Raw genomic sequence first — 19939 nt, 5'->3', positions numbered from 1 at the left:
AGCATGCCCCATGCAGACAATGTTTTGGCATAAAAAGTATTTTTTCCATTTTTGAACCGGATTTTTGACTGAAACTACTTCCTAACAGGCCAAGGCGTTGTTGTAATGGGATTTTTGTTGCAGATTCTGATTCTTTTGGTCCTAATCTTTCCAGAAAGATGTCTTATTGACCGCTCCAGGAGGCATTTTTGAGGAATTCTGGCTCATATCATGCTGGATGTTCATAGTTACAAAATATCTTTTCAAAGTGGTTTTATTTTTACAGATTTACATTTTTTTTCCCCAAGACTCTGCTGAATAAATACAAACAATAAACACAAGTATTCATTAATCAATTTGGGGTTCCTACGACGACTCAAACACAGGGAAAAACACTCAAACAGGGACAAGGAGGTCTCGAGACTGGACTGGTCTCACAACACAGATGACGAGAGGAGGCTGAACGGGTCGAGCACCGTCTGCCTGTTTGGTATCTCCACGAGGCAGACGCCCAGAACATCGGGGAGGAAAAAAGCTGATTTTGTCACTTAGCCGGGCGCAATAGCTCAAGATAGGTCGACATTTCTTTGAGTCCGTCTTTAGACAGCACTCGCATGCCCGAGTGTGTGTAGGAAGAATTATAAATGGTTGTAAATGTTGTGTGTGTGTGTGTGTGTCAACATATCTTTGAAGCTACCTGCATCTTGGATTACCTTGGAATTAAATAAGGCGGTAGAAACAATTGTAAAGGTGATACAAAGTCAACTATCATCCAATCAAATCAGGAATTTATTCAATCGAACAAAGTTACAACTGAGGTGGTTGTTTTCGAAGCCGTGAAAAACAATAAAGGTTTTGCCACAATGCTACAAACAATACACCAATCCAGAAAACTTGGTGTCGTCATGAACGTGAAGTTCAACATTCAGACAATTAGTAAGTCGGCCTACTGTCACTTTAAGAATACGTCAATGTTTCAAAGACTTATGTCCCAGCATGCATCTATCTTCAGACGCGAGGTCACAAGTGCATCGTAATAGTTTACATTTATATGATCTGATCTGCAGAATCCATCTATTTAAAAAAAACACCCCAAAACACTGCAGGTTATCTTCAACTCGCCTTTGATACCCGTCTTTTTCTAGTTTAGCTCATTACCTTCTCTTGGCTCTTGAATGGCCGTTTTTAAATGAATTTAAATGTTCTTTTATTGGCTTTCTTTTCCACTTTTTTTTTCTCTTCCTTTTGATGTTTTATGTAAAGCGCTTTTAATTGCCTTGTGCAACATAAATGAACGTGCGTGACTCTCAGTTTCCAAACAGAGATGCTAATTGACTGTCGACATTACACAAACAAAGTATTACAGCTGACAGAGGCACGACTTAATATAATCTAACAGCAGATAACAAGAAAACACAAACAGCCGGCTGCCAGCCACGAGTAACGTAAACATCCGGCGCTCTTTGCGACAGGAACTGTGTCACAGCTTGATTTTAATTGTCGCAGCTTTCAAAAGGTGCCGTTGAATTAGAAATAGAAACTACACCTGCGAGCTGGAGATAATAGCAACAATTGTAAGGCTTTGTCACTGGGTGGTGCTGACAAAAGAAATCAAGGCCTCGAAATGAAATTGCTCCGTGAGATTGCGTCTATATTTCTCCGTGCAATTTGATCTGATAAGTAAGCAAGAACAAGTGTGCTGGTACGTGTCGGCGTGGGCGGCTTCGGTACGCGATAACACCTCAGCGAGGGGAAACTACTCAGACATTTAAAACTGCAACCATTAACGGCAAAGTGCTGCGGTGGGTCAGAGATGCTCCAACTCAGAGATTCATGAATGAAAGAAAAAGTTTTTTTTTTAAAATATGCAGAAAATATTTAATTCAAACACAACTTGGCCATTAAGGAAGAAAATCCCTGAGCTGAAACGGGGCTTGTTCAAAAATAGAGCGCTGTACAGCCGGAGCACACATGCACTGTAATTCCCTTTAGGAAGATGTAAAAAAAACTTCTCCAGTTCCTAAGAAGGAAATTGTGCATATATAAATAATACTCACATATTGCATTGATATTTCATTAGTTTCATTCATGGTCATACATTATATGTGTATATAACATTTGTTGATGGTGCCTTCTTTTGTCCCGCTCATATGTAGATATATGTATGAAGTGCATTTGAACCCCACCCTGAAAAAAAGTCTATTACATCAACTTTGTCAGTTTTGTTTACATCCCAAAAGTTTACACGGACGCCATTTTGTGTAATACCGTCTCCGTTCTGTTCGTTCTACCCGTGGCCGCTTGTGTCCACTTTCAATCCCTGGTGTCGGCATATCCGGCTGCAAAAGGGGACCACTGGACACATGCCGCTACTTCCAGGCCACGGACCCGGCTAACACTCAATCTAGCACTCTGCATGCTGTCGCTATAATCCACTTAGCTCATCCTAGAGCATGCTAGCAGTAGCGTGACCTCAGCCGGTCCTCGTCAAAAACATCGGACTCCTACGAGCCTCTGAGAAGTTTTCCTATATTTATATGTTTGTGGCCCGACGTGACCTTTTGGAAAAAGAATCCCCATCTTTCTCTCACTAACCTGTTTTTAGACCATGCCGGCCACATGGCTGAAGGCACGCTCGGTCACACTTTGGTCCAGACTGAAATATCTCAACGACAATCTGATGGATTGCCGGTAAATTCGACACAGACATTCATGCTCCAAACGGGCCGGGGTGATCCTATGACTTTTAAAAACGCGGCGCCAACAGCGGGTCGAAGTTTTCTCCGGTGAAAAATCTCAACATCCGTTTTTGATGGATGGATACAAAATCGTGTGCAGACAAGTCTCAAGAAGGTCGAAAATTAAATTTAGTGCACACACTCACGTCCCCCTGAGGAACAACTGCAACACTCAAGAATCCCTTTTATTTGTTCAAAGTGTCCAACAGTTTTTGTTCATGACCAAATATACGCAAAACATTCATTCCTGTCAGCTGTACTTTGTGTAAAACGCTCATTAGCAAAAGCTAGCGTGCTAACATGCTAAACTAAGATGGTGGTAAACATTATCCCCGCTTAACATCACCACGTTAGCGTGCTGCCTTTTGCATTTAGCTCACACCACCACTATTCTCATGTACACACTGCATACTCTTTTAATCAGTTTCTCTTTGTTCCCCTCTATCCCGTGATCATTTTAAAGTCAGGACAATTTGTCCGTTAAAGTGTAAATCGGACTCCTCCGCTCCCTCGGCGTCACCTATTTCCGACCTCTTGCTGACTTTAGTGTCATTCCACTTCTGTACGTTTCACATCACTCTGGGTGAGACCGCCTGCTAAATGTAGAAAATGGGAAAAAAGGGAAATTGAATGCATCTGCCCCTGTACCTGCAGATCTACATGACAGCTAGTGCACGGAGGGGGAGCCGGCTCATCACGACATTCACATCCTGACATTCTGCTGGGACCGTGACAGCACGGGCGAGCGTAGCAGAGCTGCAGTCAGTGCATGTCTGTCCTGGATAGTCTGTACTCTGTGGACTCTCTCTCTCTCTCTCTCTCTCTCTCTCTCTCTCTCTCTCTCTCTATATATATATATATATATATATATATATATATATATATATAGTGTAACAGGGAACAAGTCAGGCAACAGGGAGTTGCATCGCTGCAGAGAAAAACAAACATCCCGACATCCATTCTTATGCACACATTAAGGCAAATGCTTTTGTATTCTCAAGAGAGACAGTAGTTCAACAGTGAAAAAGAAAAAGCATGAGCATAAACTTATAAAGCGACAGTCCCCCCCCCTACCCTCCTTCCATCATGCCTACATCCCTGGTACCTGATGACGAAGGTGCGCCGCAACGCGAGGTCACGGTCGAGCGGGGTCAGCGGCCGGGGCGAAAGGTCAGCGGACAGGGAGGCTCCGGCGCCTTGGAGGAGCACGGCGACGCGGTCGGGGAGCAGCTCCGCGGTCTCAGAGGTGAAGGTGATGGAGAGGAGCTGGCCGTAGCTGTAGACCTGATGACCCAGGAATTTCTCTAGCGGGAGACCAGACGGTTGTGAGACGTTAGAGAGGCCAGTGGAGTCCGCTTTGTTGTCGAAGTGACGGCCGACTCTCCGCCATTAAAGCAGTAAACACAGAGGACGCACAGATTTCTGTTTGTGCAAGTGTGCTGTGGCGGAAGCTGTTTTTTTTGTTGTTGTTGTTGTGCATATTCAGAAATATTCTGCCCCCTCTCTGTCTCTGTGTGTGTGTGTGTGTGTGTGTGTGTGTCAGGGCAAAAGGGTACAGGCTTTTTGAGCACACATGGAGCACTGCAGGAGTCTATGTGTAATTACCCACCCTCTCATCTCTGGCTTATTACAGCACATTAACGGGACTTCAAAGATCTTAGCCAGCACTAGACATGCCCTCCCCTCCTCCACCTCCCACCCCACCCCCCACACACACACCATACCAACACCCAAAAACTAGCTAAAGGGAAAAAAATTCACATTCAAGTGGAGCTTTTGATATATGAAAATAAACCGAAGTCTTGCTTGGCCTTCCATATTAATATAGAAATACAACTTAAAATGTTGACAACACATCACATGCTATTGCAGAACACAGTGTGTAGAATCTAAAACTGGAAGTAAAAAAAAAAATCACCACAATCTTTTTGGAAAATAACAACAACTACGCCTCCTCTCTCCGGGTGAGCGAGCGGGCAAAACCGACAGGTTGCACGCTCGGTTGCCACCTTGTTTTTTTGAGTGTAATCGTGTGTGAAGTACATCCTGAGCTCTTCTGGGGGTCTGGAAAGGGGGCTAAGGACTTGAGTGGATGATTTTGCTCGCGAGTTGCCTCATAGGGCGTCACGCAGAGCAATTCAACTGTCTGATATGTCTAATATCTGCTCCAACCGGCGGCCACACCTCTCCGCACACCTCCGGCACCGCGATATTGACGGCCAGATTAATCCCGTGATTTCATCCGACCTGCAACACTTCTGCGAGGTCACGTGATTCGACACGCCACAATTAGGACTACTCAGCGATGTGTTAACGTTATTAGTCAAAGTAAAGTAGAGAGCAATGCAATTACTATTTCAATTAGTGGTATTTTATGGTCCAATAAATAATGCTTTACCAATCACTTCTTTTGGTTCATCATGTATATTAAGGATTGCAGAATCAATAACTTCTTTAATCTCTTCTTAAAACCCATTTTTAAAGAATTGCTTATAAGGGATGTCGTCTTTTTTTATGATCTATCATGCAGTTATTTTGTCCGCATGGTTTTTGTTTGTATATTTTATATATTTGCTTGTTCTTTTTGACTATTTGTTGGGTTGTGTTCAATGCTTTTATTGTATGGTCTTTTTTGTTTTGCTGCCACTTATGAATAAAGTTATTATTATCATAATTATCATATTAGTTACAGTATACATCATATGTTAAAATTGTCACATTTCTTGTGAAAATTTGACTTTTTTTCCAGGTTTTTTTGGGGCTTTTCTGTTTGCCCGTCCACACACCTGCTCTGAATCCGCCTCGTTAGTGCTGTTTTCTGTTCTCCTGCCAATCGACACGCTCCCCTCACACAGCTGCACTTCACTCCTCGTTAGAGGCGTTTAAATTGACCTCTGGTTCTGATGGGAGGAGCCGTTGTAGAAGTGCCTTAAGCTTGCAATCTCTCTATTGGCCTTCAGGGGGCGAAGTCTGATTGTATCAACGTCTATGAGAAAATGGCACCACTTGATTTATTACCCTAAGTAAACATTGTAAACACCAGTTCTTCTATACAGCATGATGTTTATTTAGTAAATTATTATCCTATTTAGAGTCACAACAGAGCAGGTCATGTGACCCCGGCTACCTTGCTTTTGAAAGGTTGCTGCCACAGCGTTGCAGTGTTTTTCAACCTTTTTTTGAGCCGCGGCACATTTTCTACAATAAAAAAACACACCAATAACCCATAATGTAGCATAACACAGCATATAAGGTAGGTCATTATTGAGCTACCTACTGGTATGGAGGCGTATTTCATCACTAGGCTCCGACCGCTCAACAATGGAAAATTATTTGCGGCAACTAAATAATATGAGGTGAAATTGGACTTTTTCCCACGGCATCTCCTTCCCACGGCATCTCTCGCGGCACACTGGTGTGAAGATCTAATTGTCTAATTGTTCATCCTGTTTTTCATCTTTGAACTTAAACCCCTTTCACAGTATCCATGAAAGTTCAATGTAACATTTCAGTGGCCTAAAAACATCTCATCCAGCTCCAGACCCAGTCCCAAAAAAAACAAGATGGCGACGAACAAAAACCGAACAATTTGCAGAACTCCAGGCTTCAATCCGTATCCCACAAACCAAAGGGTGACGTCCACTTTTGTTTCTAGTGGAGTCACATTCGAGACCTAGTTTCAGTCACTTGAATCTTTGGATTTGTTCTGTTTGGCTCAATTTCGCCTGCACAGACTTTAAATAAAAGCCGTTTCTCTCTATTCCTGCTGCCTGTAGTCCACCTGCTCCGCTCTCCCCGACACAAGTGACGCATTACCGTGTCTCTGTTGCCTCTAATAAGACGCGAGCTTTCACAAAGCTGAGCTTTTTGTCATACTCTTACAGGAGAGTTAAATACCCCGCTGCCTTCTGTCTCCGCTGTTACTTTAAGCAATTCCATTTTAACGAGAGGGGCGCATGAAGGAAGCACAACACGCTGTGTTATCTATATTTACCATTCAAAGCTGCGGGGATCAGTATTTGTAAGAAATGAAAAGCTGGAAGGAGAAAGGCTTCCATTACACGACCAATCAATAGCACTTTCTGGTCCCGAGTCCATCGTTCATGTCAATGTGGCTTCAGGATCAATCGAAAATAGATAATTACAGCCAATCAGGAGCAGGAAGGGGAGGGAGGAGGGGCGTGGGGGGGGCACAGCCTAAAAACAACCAATCAACGCCAGTAAAGACACAACGCTTACTCAGGAGAAAATGAGCTTCCATACGTCTCAGTGTAGTTTCAGAATCAATATATATCGATGACAGGGAATAAGAAAAGTCAGCCAGTCCGGAAAAGAAATGAGCGTGAGATTAAATCCATCACCAATTAGACAGGAATGCCTTCAACGAGGCCTCTTGCATCCAAACATGGCACCCAGTGGAAAAACAACAACTAATAGATCAATACTCACTCCGAGCCACCACTCAAACCAGTGCAGTTAGACCCAAACACAACACAGACTACTTCAAGTTAAAACTGTCACGTCAAACTTACCCCCCAAAAATATATGTTCTTAGTTCTTACATGCTGTTACACGCTGTCGACAGTTTTCGTGAATCTAGATGCTTCAGGTAATGTTTGCAAAGGTTGATTAAAGGACCTAGATGATTAACATGTTATTAACATATATATATATACACATATATATATATATATATATATATATATATATATATATATATATATATACATATATATATATATATATATATATATATATATATATATATATATACATATATATATATATATATATATATATATATATATATATATATATATATATACAAATATATTATTATATGTATAACTTACCCCCCAAAAATATATGTTCTTAGTTCTTAATATATATTATACATATATATATATATATATATATATATATATATATATATCTGTTCTTAGTTCTTAGTTCTTAATATATATTATACATATATATATATATATATATATATATATATATATATATATATATATATATATACTCCGAGATCGAGTGCTTTGGAAATCTAAAAATATCTAAAAAAAAAAGGAAAAATAAAAAGGCTGATAAATAAGTAGTACATGATTTTTATCTTTTTTTTTTGTACTTAATAATAATGATAATAACTTTATTTATATAGCAACTATAAAAACAAAGTTTACAAAGTGCTCCATAGAGAAGCATAGTCATACATAACTTAAATACCGGTGAACAAAAAGAACCGTAGCATAAAGGCAATAAATACAACAAAAACAAACAAATAACCAAAAAGAGCAAATGGAATCGAAAACCAACAAATAAAAGATACAAAAAACAGGGGAACAAAAGAACTGCACAATAGATCATAAAAGGACGACATCACTTAAAAGCAATTCTATAAAAATGTGTTTCTAGAAGTGATTTGAAAGAAGATTTTGATTCTGCCAGCCTCCTTTCCTCCGGTAGTATTTAGAGATTGGTTGTATTAACATTGTTGTAATAACATTTAGTAATTGCCTTTTGTAGTTTCTGAGCTCCACAGAGCACACCTATGTGATACAGTTGTGGACATTTTTAATAAAACCTAAACATAATCTTGACACTCTCTATTCGCTGCGATATATTTGACGCGTAATAAACTTCAGTCACGTGCACACACAGCGCTTCCTTTACTCAACACACGGTCATGGTTGTATTAAGTCTCAGCAGAGCCACTGTTCTGGGGGAACAGAGAAGAGGCAATTACCTAAATTTGGGAAGGAGATGCACTATAATAATGAGTAATTTAGGAGACTTGTGTTTACATAAAATACAAGTCAACAGATATTCCTTTTGAAGTGATTAATAGGAGATATATACTGCACATTCCTTGCATAACCGTGGGAAATGAGCCCACTAATGCTGTTGTGTGACTAAGCTAATATTCTCTCCTAAAGTGCTCCCTTATGGTCGTGAGTGGTTATGTTTCAGCGGGTTGGCCATTATTCTGCTGGGGTCGGATTTGAGTTTAGTGTGGTTTTCTGCAAGTTCTTTCTTTGTCTGCGAGGACGGAGGAACTACGGGATAATTACTCATAACCCTAATAGACCGTTCAAAAAATGGCCGCACTTGCGAATCGCTCTCCAAAGCAATGAATCGCTATAAAAAAAAACACAATGAAAGGATTAATCATGTGTAAGCGTGATCCGCTGTCTGTGTATTGCCACAGATTTATATTCATTATTTTATCTCGCAAGACAAATTGGAGGATATTAAAAAGTTTAGCAATCTCTAAATACCAAACATCCTCATACCATATGAGCTAACGGTGCCAACGGGAACAGTGCCAATGCGGCTAACGGTGCCAACGGGAACAGTGCCAATGCGGCTAACGGTGCCTACGGGAACAGTGCCAATGTGGCTAACGGTGCCTATGGGAACAGTGCCAATGCGGCTAACGGTGCCTACGGGAACAGTGCCAATGCGGCTAACGGTGCCTACGGGAACAGTGCCAATGTGGCTAACTGTGCCAACGCGGCTAACGGCGCCAACGCAGCTAACGGCGCCAACGCAGCTAACGGTGCCAACGCGGCTAACGGTGCAAACTACAGTAAATGCGCTGGCAGAGCTGACAGTATTCCACCAAAATCTTGACACAACACATTTTTATTTGCCGCTACACCGATCTAAATGACGTACATCGCTCCTTTTTAAAGGAATAGTTCGGGAAATACGCTTTCTTTTGCTTCTTGATGAGAGTTTAATGAGAAGATGGAACCCCGTGGTTTCAATATTTGCATCTAATTCTCGACAAAACAAAGCAAATTTGAGAATCCCCACGTTTTAAAATGTTTCGAATATTTTAAGTTATCAAATTCTATAGTTCAAAAGTAATTAAAACACATGGCACATAGATTATATTTAAATAAATGACGAAACAACAGAGTGAAGAGAGACAAAGCTTCAACGGCTAACGTGAGTGTTTCAGAATGATCTGCAGTGCAACACATAGTGTACAGTCTCGACCACAAGCGATAGATTCCCCTATAACTTTTGGGCTCGCGATCAATCAGTGAGTTTAGACTTTAGCTCCGAACCAAATTAAATCGACTCAATATCAATTAGATCCCAGCCGCCTCACACAACCACAAGCCCCGCCGAGGCTCCAACATCGACCGGCGCTGCGGACGGTGCGAGGGCAAAGGTTGGACACACTTTACACTTTTAATCAGGTCCAACTCGGGATGCCACAATACTGGAAATACAGTGCAGATACTCCATAAGTCTGAATACACAATGGCTGCCATGTACATCACAAAAGACTCCTTTAATACCGTTGGCTTGGAGCTTTCTGTCATCACTATTGGAAGTGTTGTTAATCCCTGAAGTTTCTCGCCAAAAGCGACATTTTATTAGATTGCGTTTGAATGCAACATGATGTTCAAATGTTCCTTCATATACACTGCACATACTTTACATGTTTGCACTTTCTTTGTTGAATTTCCAAACTTAATATGCGCTGCTGTTTTGTTGTCTGTATTGAGTATTTTTCATTCCTGATATTTTGTGTGTTTACTGTGACAAACTAATTTCCCCTACCTACCTACCTACCTACCTACTTACCCACCTACATACATACATACATACCTACCTACCTACCACCTTCCCACCCACTTACCTACCTACCTTCCCACCCATCCACTTACCTACCTACCTACCTACCTACTCATTTGAACTAAATTTAGCTTGAACGCGTCATAACGTAACTCCGTACATGAGCTGCATAGGTATTTTGTCGAGCATGACTGTGCGCACACACACGTTGAATACACACCATGCAAACCATTAGTGATGATATATCTTACATGTAAATCCAACTCGATTCGGCGTCTGCGCCGTTGTGCCAATGCCGTGGCCTGAAATGAATGAAGATGTTGGATGTTTTCCAACGAGAGCGCTGTTGTCAGCGTGAACAGCTTTAAGGCCTCAGAAGGCTCAAACAAAGTGCTGGACAGATAGTCTGAAAGCGTCTGAAGTGTCCTCTCAGCCAAAGAAATCGCTTGCAACCTTGGAATCGGCAGGACCACGCAACGATTGGTCAAGTGTTTGGAGGGGAAGAAAGCAGCCAGACTTTGAATCTCTCTCTCTCTCTCTCTCTCTCTCTCTCTCTCTCTCTGTCTCTCTGTGTATTTCTCTTTCTCTCAAGCTCTCATCTTTACTATTTCCGCTGCTGTTTGTGTGTGCAACAGAGTGAGACGGCGTGAAAACGCCGCCCAAAAAGATGATCTGTGTCGAGACACTCGAGCCGGGGTTGTCGGAAAGAGCGATTGGGGGGGCAGTGGCTCCGAGTGAGGCCATCTGGAACGAGGAAGCGACACTTTCACAGTTAGATGTGGTCAGACAACACTTTGCACAACTGAGTTTCAAGCATACTTTAGCCTCTCAAGCGCTCCTTCACCTACTCGGTGAGTGTACTTTCCCTCTGCTACTCTTTCTCAGTACTCCCCCGCCACTGTTTTTGTTCGTTCTACTTCCTCTTTCCATCCCTTCACTCTTCCACCGTCTCCCTTTGCGACATCTTCTTTCTGGTTTTTGTTTTCAGATGAGAAGGCCACCGGCCTGGTTTACATGCAGGTATTGCTCAGCTTGTGTGAGGCTCTTAGCTGCAATTGCTGCTTGAATCGCAGTGACAGGGTCGCCCGGAGCCGCTTCCACGGATCCTTACTCTCCAAAAACGAAAACAGGAGCAGCCATATGCTGCTCTCTTGCCTTCCAGGAGAGGCTTGTTTCATTTAAATCCTGACTTCTTTTTTTTTTGTTTTTCCCCTCTTTTTTTTTCCTCGACTCCCCGCTGCTTCGGGCTTAGCAGGTCGGCCCGCGCTGCAGATACAGATACGACATTGCGAGCTCTTCAACAGATGGCTGTGAGGACTTACATCAGATGATCTGCCCTTCAGCATTGAAGCGCTCGCTCAGCCAAAAGAGCCACGGTCACTGTGTCCAGCACCGTCGAGTGGTGGACACAGTTGTTGGAGGCGGGTCAAAGCAACTGTTTAGGGAGGGTACTTCATGTTTGTTTGTGATTGTTCCTGGCAGCTGCGCTCAAGTGTTCAGTCTGTCGAGTCCTCGAGGAGGATGGAGAGTCTAAAGGGGGGGGGGACTCAAGCTCGGCCTGAGTCAACTGTCAAAGCAGATGTCCGGGATCTGGAGGAGGACAAGTGGCATTGCACATGCGTCAGATGGCAGACCCCGAGTGTCCACATGCATGCACATGCACACGTCTTACCTCCATGCATACATTCACGTCTTTGGCACTTTGTCGGGAAAAAGAAAGGAAGAGGGGCGAGAGGGCCGATAGAAGACGTCGACAGAAGGAAAATGTTTTCACGCGAGCCGGAAAAGACGGAGAAAATGCGACGTCACGACTGAGGTGAAAAGGTGAGGAGAGCGGAAGTAGACCCTGCTGGCCTCTTTGTCACATGGAGTGCAGGACACTAAATAAAAATTCTCTCGCTCTCTCTCTCTTTCTTTTCTACGGCCTAAAACTCTCAACAACTCCTTTGTCGGGCGCCGCTGAGGGAATATCCGTGACCTCTGCAGCGTCGGCTGATATTTCTAGAGCTGCGAGAGCCACGCAGATCCCCAAATCCCCCCCGACTCCTCTCCAAGAATTCAATAAAAAAAAGAGCCTGTGATTGAATCCTGTCCTCTTGCGTTGACAGCTGAAGCCCGAGACAAACTACGGTGACAAATACATACACGCCGGGAATCACAGAAATTGCGTTTTGGCGTGATGTTTCCGACGCCGAGTTGTCACTCAGAATTATCTCCAGTACGTTTGCTGAAGAACACAGTGGAGGGATTTCAGCGCGAATCCAAATTAAAAGTTAAAAGAGCAGAGACAGTGGCAACGAGAGAGAGAGAGAGAGAGAGAGAGAGAGAGAGAGAGAGAGAGAGAGAGAGCGAGAGAGCATTTTGAGAACTGCTTTCAAAGCCGCTGCAACTCTGGTGTAATCTTTAAAGTAACTGTACAACATGCACCGCGATAAAAAACAATAAGAAAAAAAGGAAGGGGGAGGGGAGGGGTGAGATCATTAATCGGGATGGCAAGGCAATAGATTTCTGCATTTATTATGTGCAGAAACAACATAAACAAGCACTGCGCGAAGTAGATAAGCAGGCTGCCACAAAGCTGCTCTCGGCCAGTTGGGCCACTAATCTGTGTGTTGTGGCCTACAGAGACGTCACTGTGGACCGTGTGAAGAAGAAAGCAACTTTAAAAGACACTATTATTCATGTACATTTATAATTACACACACATGTATATATGGCAATGAATGCGGGCATTCATTATGGACTTCCAGACGCAAACATACACACACACAGCAATCAAACTTGAACACCCATGTCTTATGAGCGTATTCATGTAACGCCATTCTGCAAATTACGCCTGACCACCAGGCTTTGTCGCATCCGGCTGTGAGCGTTTCATCTTTTTTTCTAAAAAAAGACGCCTCTAAATGGAGTCGTTCTCTGTGATCGCGAGTGGTTTTTTTTTTTGTGGGGGTATTAAAAACCTCCAGGATGCGGAGTTAATGGGATTGCTCCTGTTTTTTTTTTTTTGTGTGTGTTGCTTTTGGCTGTGTGGACTGCACGGCGGCTGGAGGGGAGGGGAGGGGGGGCTTGTTGCAGAGTCGATGCCTAGAACCGACTTAGCGGAGACAAGGAGAAGCCGAGCCAATTTTCACTTTGTTGCTTCTCCAGCATGGCCAAGACATCCAATTCCATCAGGCCTCTGCTGCCGGGGCGGCTGATAGAAATGGGCCCTAAGTCCTGTAGCCGGGGCCAGCTTAGCCCCTTATCTTCTAATGGCTCGGATAACGGATTGGAGGAAATGGTGTCAGAATAACTGCTGCGTGACCCCCCCGCCCCCCTACTGCCAAACAACCTGATTAATCTCACTAAGGAACAACAGGAACACGCTACGGGTATTAAAGATGCTCTATTAACACTAATATAATTTACATATTTGCTAGAAGAGCAACAACCGGAGGATTTATTACCTAATAACGTAAATGTCAACAGTACCAGAACTGCTTTTTTCTCTCCCTTCTGTCCCACCCGTTTGACCCAGTGATCCGTCTCCACGGATAAACTCAAAAATTTCTATTATTTTCCCATTCGGACTTACCCGGGGCTTTGTAGAAGCCGATGTCGTCCTCGGCGAGAGGCAGCAGGTAGACTTCACCTTCCTTCCACAGCAGGGGGTACTCCTGCCCGCCGGAGAATTCTCCCAGCCAGCCATCCTGATCTGAAGAGGAACGTTTGAAAGACTCAAGAATCCTAAGCTTTTTCTCGGCATCACAGACAGCTTGGATGGCAAAGAGTTGAAACATGTGAGTTCTTACAAGAGATTGTGTTTATATTAGTTTTATTCTATCTGTGATCAACAAACAAGCTGTAGACAACGGCCCCGAGGCCTTGACACACACACACACACACACATGCAGGAACACACACAGACGAGCAGCTCAACCCGAGAAAAACACGTTGAAGATTATGATAATAACGTGTGAGTCATGGCCCACCAAAGTGGTAAAATGGAGATCAACCATTGGCGGATTCTTTTTCTTCATTGTGTTTGGCTGAAATTGGTTGTTTCTTCTGCGTCTGCAGCTCGTGTGTAGTTATGCACACTTGTATGTCGTCAAATTGATGTTCTAATTAGCGAGTGTTTTGTCTATTTGAAAGCCTTTTTTTAAATTGCAATGCGCCGAGTTCTCATCCGTTCTTGGCCAAAAATCCAATAAGTTGAGGTGCAGAAGGAAACGACGCGCTGACGAATAAAACACACAATCCGACGCGTGGCGGTCGGTTGAGGGGGGAAATTAAAACGGTGCAAATTTTCCGTCGGAAAACAAAGTAAACATCGTCGGTCTTGGTAATTTTCGCTGGGTAATTACGCTCCCATGGGGACGAGGGGGAAAGCTAATTAACAGATGCGAGAGTCGAGGACGATACCTTCGATGAAGTCGGAAGCGATGACGGCGGCGGAGTGGCCGGCGGACGACGAGCAGGCCGGCGAGTGGCCGAAGCAGAAGCACGCCTGGCATCCGGCCGGGTTCACGTGTTGGAGGTCAAAGAAACCTGGCTTGCATCTGTAGTTACAGACACACACACACACACACAGACACACACACACCGGCATGCATAAAAAGCAATTAACACGCTGCACACAGACCTCATTGCAGCTGTTTAGCACATCCTTGCTGTGGCGTTATCAGGTGTGCCGGGTGCAAAATGATGGGGCAAAGGTCACCAAAATGGCGCTCGGATGGGACGACCCCGAGCTCTGAGCTACAGGCGCTAGCTGCCATATGGGGCGGGAGAGGAACACCGCCGACAATCAGCCACTACACTGGTCACATTACACAGGAGAGGGGCTTTGCTCGACGAGCCGTGAAATCGGCAAAAAAAAAAGTCAACAAACAGGGAGCACAGAATTTATTCAATAGTTTGGGACCCGGGGCTGTGTGTATTGTTAATGTCACAGCGAGTTTATCTGTTTGATCCCGTGTCCCCGAGGAGCAAGATGGGAGCAGGCGGAAGGGGGGAAAAGCAGGAGGCGGAGTTATTGACATGTTGTTACAGTCGTGTTCTCTGTCAAAGCAGTCACGATGACGGACAGCTGCGAAAACACAGCGGCATTTTTAGACAAATTATTCTTGCCGCACCTGCAAGAAAGACAATATTGCACACACACACACAAAAAAAAAAAAAAACATATCGTCACCTTCCTGAAAAGTTATTTTTTTTCAGGTTTTTCAGAAAAAAACTTGACGAAATGTAAAAGAGATCCACAAGCTGCCTATAGACGCTGCACTGCAGGCATGCTGAAATACCGGTCAAATTGTGTTATGATGACTATAATTATGTTTGAGTGAGAAAAATGCTCGCAAAAATGCTAACGACATTGCTAGTTTGAACGCTAGCATCAAAATCCCACCTTGAAAGGCTTGTAAAATTGCGAAAATAGGCGATTGTTAGGCAAATTATCTGATGATGACTATAATTATGTTCGAGTGAGAAAACATGCTAACTAAATTGCTACTAGCTTGAATGCTAGCTTCACAAAGCCAGCTTAAAAAGCTTCTAAAATTGTGAAAATAGCTGATTTTACCAGAGGTGGCCGGCATCACGAGGAGATGATTTAGGCAAGAAAATATTTTTTGTCAAAAAACGGGCATTATTTTTAGGAAGGTGACTATCTAGGAAATGAGTGACTTCAAGATGAGACATACACTGCGGTTAAAAAGTTTGGGGTCAAAGAAAAGCACTGTTTTTTTCAATGAAGATAACATTAAATGAATCAGAAGAACACTCTGTACATTGTCAACATGGTCAAAGACTATTCTAGGTAGAAACAGCTGTTTTTTAATGAAATATCTATATAGGTGTATGGAGGCCCATTTCCACCAGCTATCACTCCATTATTCTGATGGTACATTGTGTTTGCTCATCGCCTTAGAAGACTAATGGATGAGTAGAAAACCCTTGAAAACCCCTGTGCAGTGATGTTACACAGCTGAAAACAGTTCTGCTGGTTTGAGAAGGTATAAAAGTGGCCTTCCTTTGAGCGAGTTGAGTATCTGGAGCATCACATGTGTGGGTTCCATTATACTCTCAAAACGACCAGAAAAAGAGAACTTTCTCGTGAAACTCACCAGTCTAGTCTTGTTCTTAGAAGTGAAAGCTACTCCCAATGTGAGAAATTGCAAAGAAACTGAACATTTCTCTGGGTGACGCCCAAACTTTTGAACGGTCGGGTAATTAGAAACAGAATATTCTGAACATAAGCGGGCGGATGCGTGAGGGGTTTCCAGTTCTTCTAATGGTGGAGAACTTCATCAGAGGCCTCGGTACCCACAGGTCGTGTGTGCACATATGTGTGTGTGTGTGAACCTACGTAAGCGACGGGCTTTGTAACACACCTGTCGCAGCGATGCCCCTCCACGTTCGTCTTACAGCGACATCGTCCGTCCAGAGCGGAGCAGTCGTCCACGCTGCCGCCGGCGTCGCACTCGCACGGCCTGCGGAGGACGGAGAGTCAGATCCACTGCACCGAACCGACACGAGTGGGTGTGTACAGTCACTCAGAAGACGGGGGATACTGTTATACTGTTATTTGAACTCTGCGAGGGTTGTTCTCTATCCTGACAGATGGTCAGCTACCCAGAGGGGCGTCTTGCTTAACAACACGGACGCTTGACCCAAAGCTACGTGGTTTTGTGTACACAATCTATCATAAAAAAAGATTCAAAGGCGCAGTGTGAACGACCTTGAAAACAAACAAAAAAGCAAGCGAGGCGTACAGTGAGTGCGTGTGGGTCAGCGGCGACTCGGGGAACGTCGACATGCGTTTGATCGCCTTCATTGATTGATTGCTTTTGTTTGAAACCGTAACGTAGAATCTTTTTTTTTTTTTTTAATGAGCCGCTATTACAAATAATTAAATTATCCCAAGGCGAGCCGTCTCCACTCGTCTCTGCTCCAGTGGTCTGAATAATTCACACCTCAACTCGACAGCTGGATTCTGCTGCGTGGATGAGGGAGAACAGTGTGTGTGTGTGTGTGTTAGCATGTGTGTATGCATTTACGTGTGTCAGCGAGGAAAATCCGAACTAAGAGCTTTAAAATGATTGTTCACTTGTAATTTATGAATTTGTTATTGCTAAAACTTGTTATATTGAGAAAAGCCTCCTTCATGTGAGCCTCCCTCTAAACCTCCATGAGCTGATGTCTTTGGCCGAACGTACAGCCGTGGAATATTATAACCACGATATGATGAACATCTAGCCTGCAGATTCCTCCACATCCAGATATGAAGCATTTGAAGTTTTTTTTAAACCCACCTGGCTAATAAAAATACAATATTTACTCCCATTTTATTTGAAGTTTGGTCTCCATCTGCGAGCTCATGTTTCATTTGCTTCGGGCCAATCGCAGCAGTTTATATAATATTGTTTACTGTTGTAAAACAACCACGATGGCTGCCATTGCCTGATATGTTCCAACCCCGAAAAACTGCACTTTTCTTGAGAAGACAGATGTAGTTTCTGTTCTTTTGACAGGATTTGGCTGAAGTCGGATATCACACCTGCAATAAACCCCCAGCTCATCTCTGCAGGACGTATCTATCTTTTTTCCAGATTAATTCTCTCTTTCTTTCTGGATTCATTCTCTTTTTATTGGATTCATTCTTTCTTTCTGGATTCATTCTCTCTTTCTTTCTAGATTTACTCTCACTTTGCATACAGATAATACTAATAAAGTGCAAATAGATCATTTAAAATAAGCATTGAGACAACATGTCTATCATTTTGTATTGAAGCAGCAGTCAGACATTGGAGTCTAAAAGAGAGGAGAGAGTTCAGCTTCCTGACTTTCCGATTTTGCGGTGCGTGTTTTATCGTTTGCTTTCCCCATTTATGCTCGGACTATAAAGTTGTTGCCAATGACGGCAACCGGATGCGACCATTGGCCGCGACGAGGCCGCGACCGGGTTCAAATTACACGTCGTACTGCACCTGGATCATAACCACTAAAGAGCTTCAAGTTTAAAAAGGATCCATGTGGCAGTGGATGGCTGAATGAGACCAAGGATCACTCCGAGATTATGACATTTATTAGAAGAAACACTTTGACAGGGTATTAAAATACAGGATGTGCAAACAAATATAGATATATCTAATATACGTAGATACAGATTCACCATTAAAAACTCAAAATAACCAACATAAACCCATGCAAAACAAAGACAAGCGTCACAAAACAATGCAAACAAAAACCATGAATAGAAGTAGATTAGTGAATCAAACTAATCAGCAGCGGCAGTCAGCGTCTCCAGCCTGCTCGCTGCACAACCCTCATCCAGAACTCTCTACTACGGAGAAGAGGAACCTCAGGAGCTGGACCTGGAGTAAAAGACAACAGGATGAAACCCACGGCAAGTCTGCCTCAACTTAAAGGAGCTTGAGGTTACACCTACCAACGCCTGGGAGTCAAAGAGAGATCAAGAGGCAGCTCACGGTGTGGCCAATAAATAAACTAATTGGGAACCAGGAAGTAGGAGGGGCTAAGGCAGGACTTACAGTAGCCCAGGAGGAACATTTCATGAGACGGCTCCACAAAGGAGCACAATGTCTCGTCTCTTCCCTTTTCGAGCCCCCTTTTCATTTCCACATCCTTTGCTTGTACCAAATGTCAGCTGTTTAAGTCTCAAGAATGAATTTTAAGATTGTTTTTCCACCGTGTTGCGCAATAACGTAAACACAACACGGCCATTGCTATGCAATTCTACACCATCGCAACTTAGCATTCCCTCTGCAGAAAGAGGAGGTCAGGGAAAGCTACGGTGGACTTCTTATGAATATAAATACTGCAACATACTTATCGTAGCCGTGCACACACACACACACACACACACACACACACACACACACACACACGCACCACCGTATGCATTTACATGCAGGCTCATATGCATGCATACTTAGCAGGAGAACTCTCAGGTCAGAGAAAGTTGGAATGTGCTTTTCATCATTAAAATGTATGCAGCAGGTCAGTGCATCTTCAAACTGCAACAAAGCACGGCGAAAAAATACCAAAAAAAAGAAGCCCGTCAGACTGAGTGTGTCTGTGTGTGTGTGTGTGTGTGTGTGCAAAGCCTCAGGGGCAAATCAGCCTCATATCTAAGGGATGAAAGCAACGCTGCCGATCTTAAAATCAATTAAACCCGCTGAGATCCTTCTCGCAGCACACCGGAGCGATCCAAACCCAAAGCACAAATAGAGAAAAAAACAATACTTCAATAGACGTGAGCGTTTTGTTCTCGCCTGGATTCACAGAGAACAATTGTGATCAGCCGTTCAAGAGGTTTTCACTGTCATATGTGATTCCGCGCAATGAAAAGCTCATTTTGCTGGTCGTCCTAAAACGCAGAATTACAGCAAACTTAAGGTAAAATATAAAAGATGTACCCGTGTTGCACAAAAACATGCCAATAGCACGGCTCAGTGTATAAAGTGCACCATGCTTTGCTACCATGACATCAATCAAAACCAACAACTCTGAGACTTTTTTTTCCCAATCAGTGATGCGTTTGTCTCCCACAGGAACACAAAAACACTCTTTCTTTCGACAAAAAGCATCATTTTATTAATGCACGCTAAAAATAAATGAAG

General features: G+C 43.3%; 1 protein-coding gene across 1 annotated transcript in view; it reads right to left on the bottom strand.

Moving 5' to 3' along the window:
* The window catches only part of lamc3 (laminin, gamma 3), a 97808-nt gene that overhangs the window by 34740 nt on the left and 43129 nt on the right, over positions 1 to 19939 (bottom strand). The window contains exons 7-10 of the mRNA XM_068574676.1: positions 16688 to 16786; positions 14718 to 14854; positions 13888 to 14007; positions 3823 to 4021 (exon numbers count right to left, since the gene is read on the bottom strand). Of these exons, the coding sequence (XP_068430777.1) occupies positions 3823 to 4021; positions 13888 to 14007; positions 14718 to 14854; positions 16688 to 16786 (555 nt within the window). The remainder of the gene's footprint in view (positions 1 to 3822; positions 4022 to 13887; positions 14008 to 14717; positions 14855 to 16687; positions 16787 to 19939) is intronic.

Source organism: Clinocottus analis, unplaced genomic scaffold (assembly GCF_023055335.1).
Source record: "Clinocottus analis isolate CAN_PGR_092001 unplaced genomic scaffold, fCliAna1.0.p SCAF_13, whole genome shotgun sequence".
Taxonomy (NCBI): Eukaryota; Metazoa; Chordata; class Actinopteri; order Perciformes; family Cottidae; genus Clinocottus; species Clinocottus analis.
This window is presented reverse-complemented; position numbering and strand designations above follow the sequence as displayed.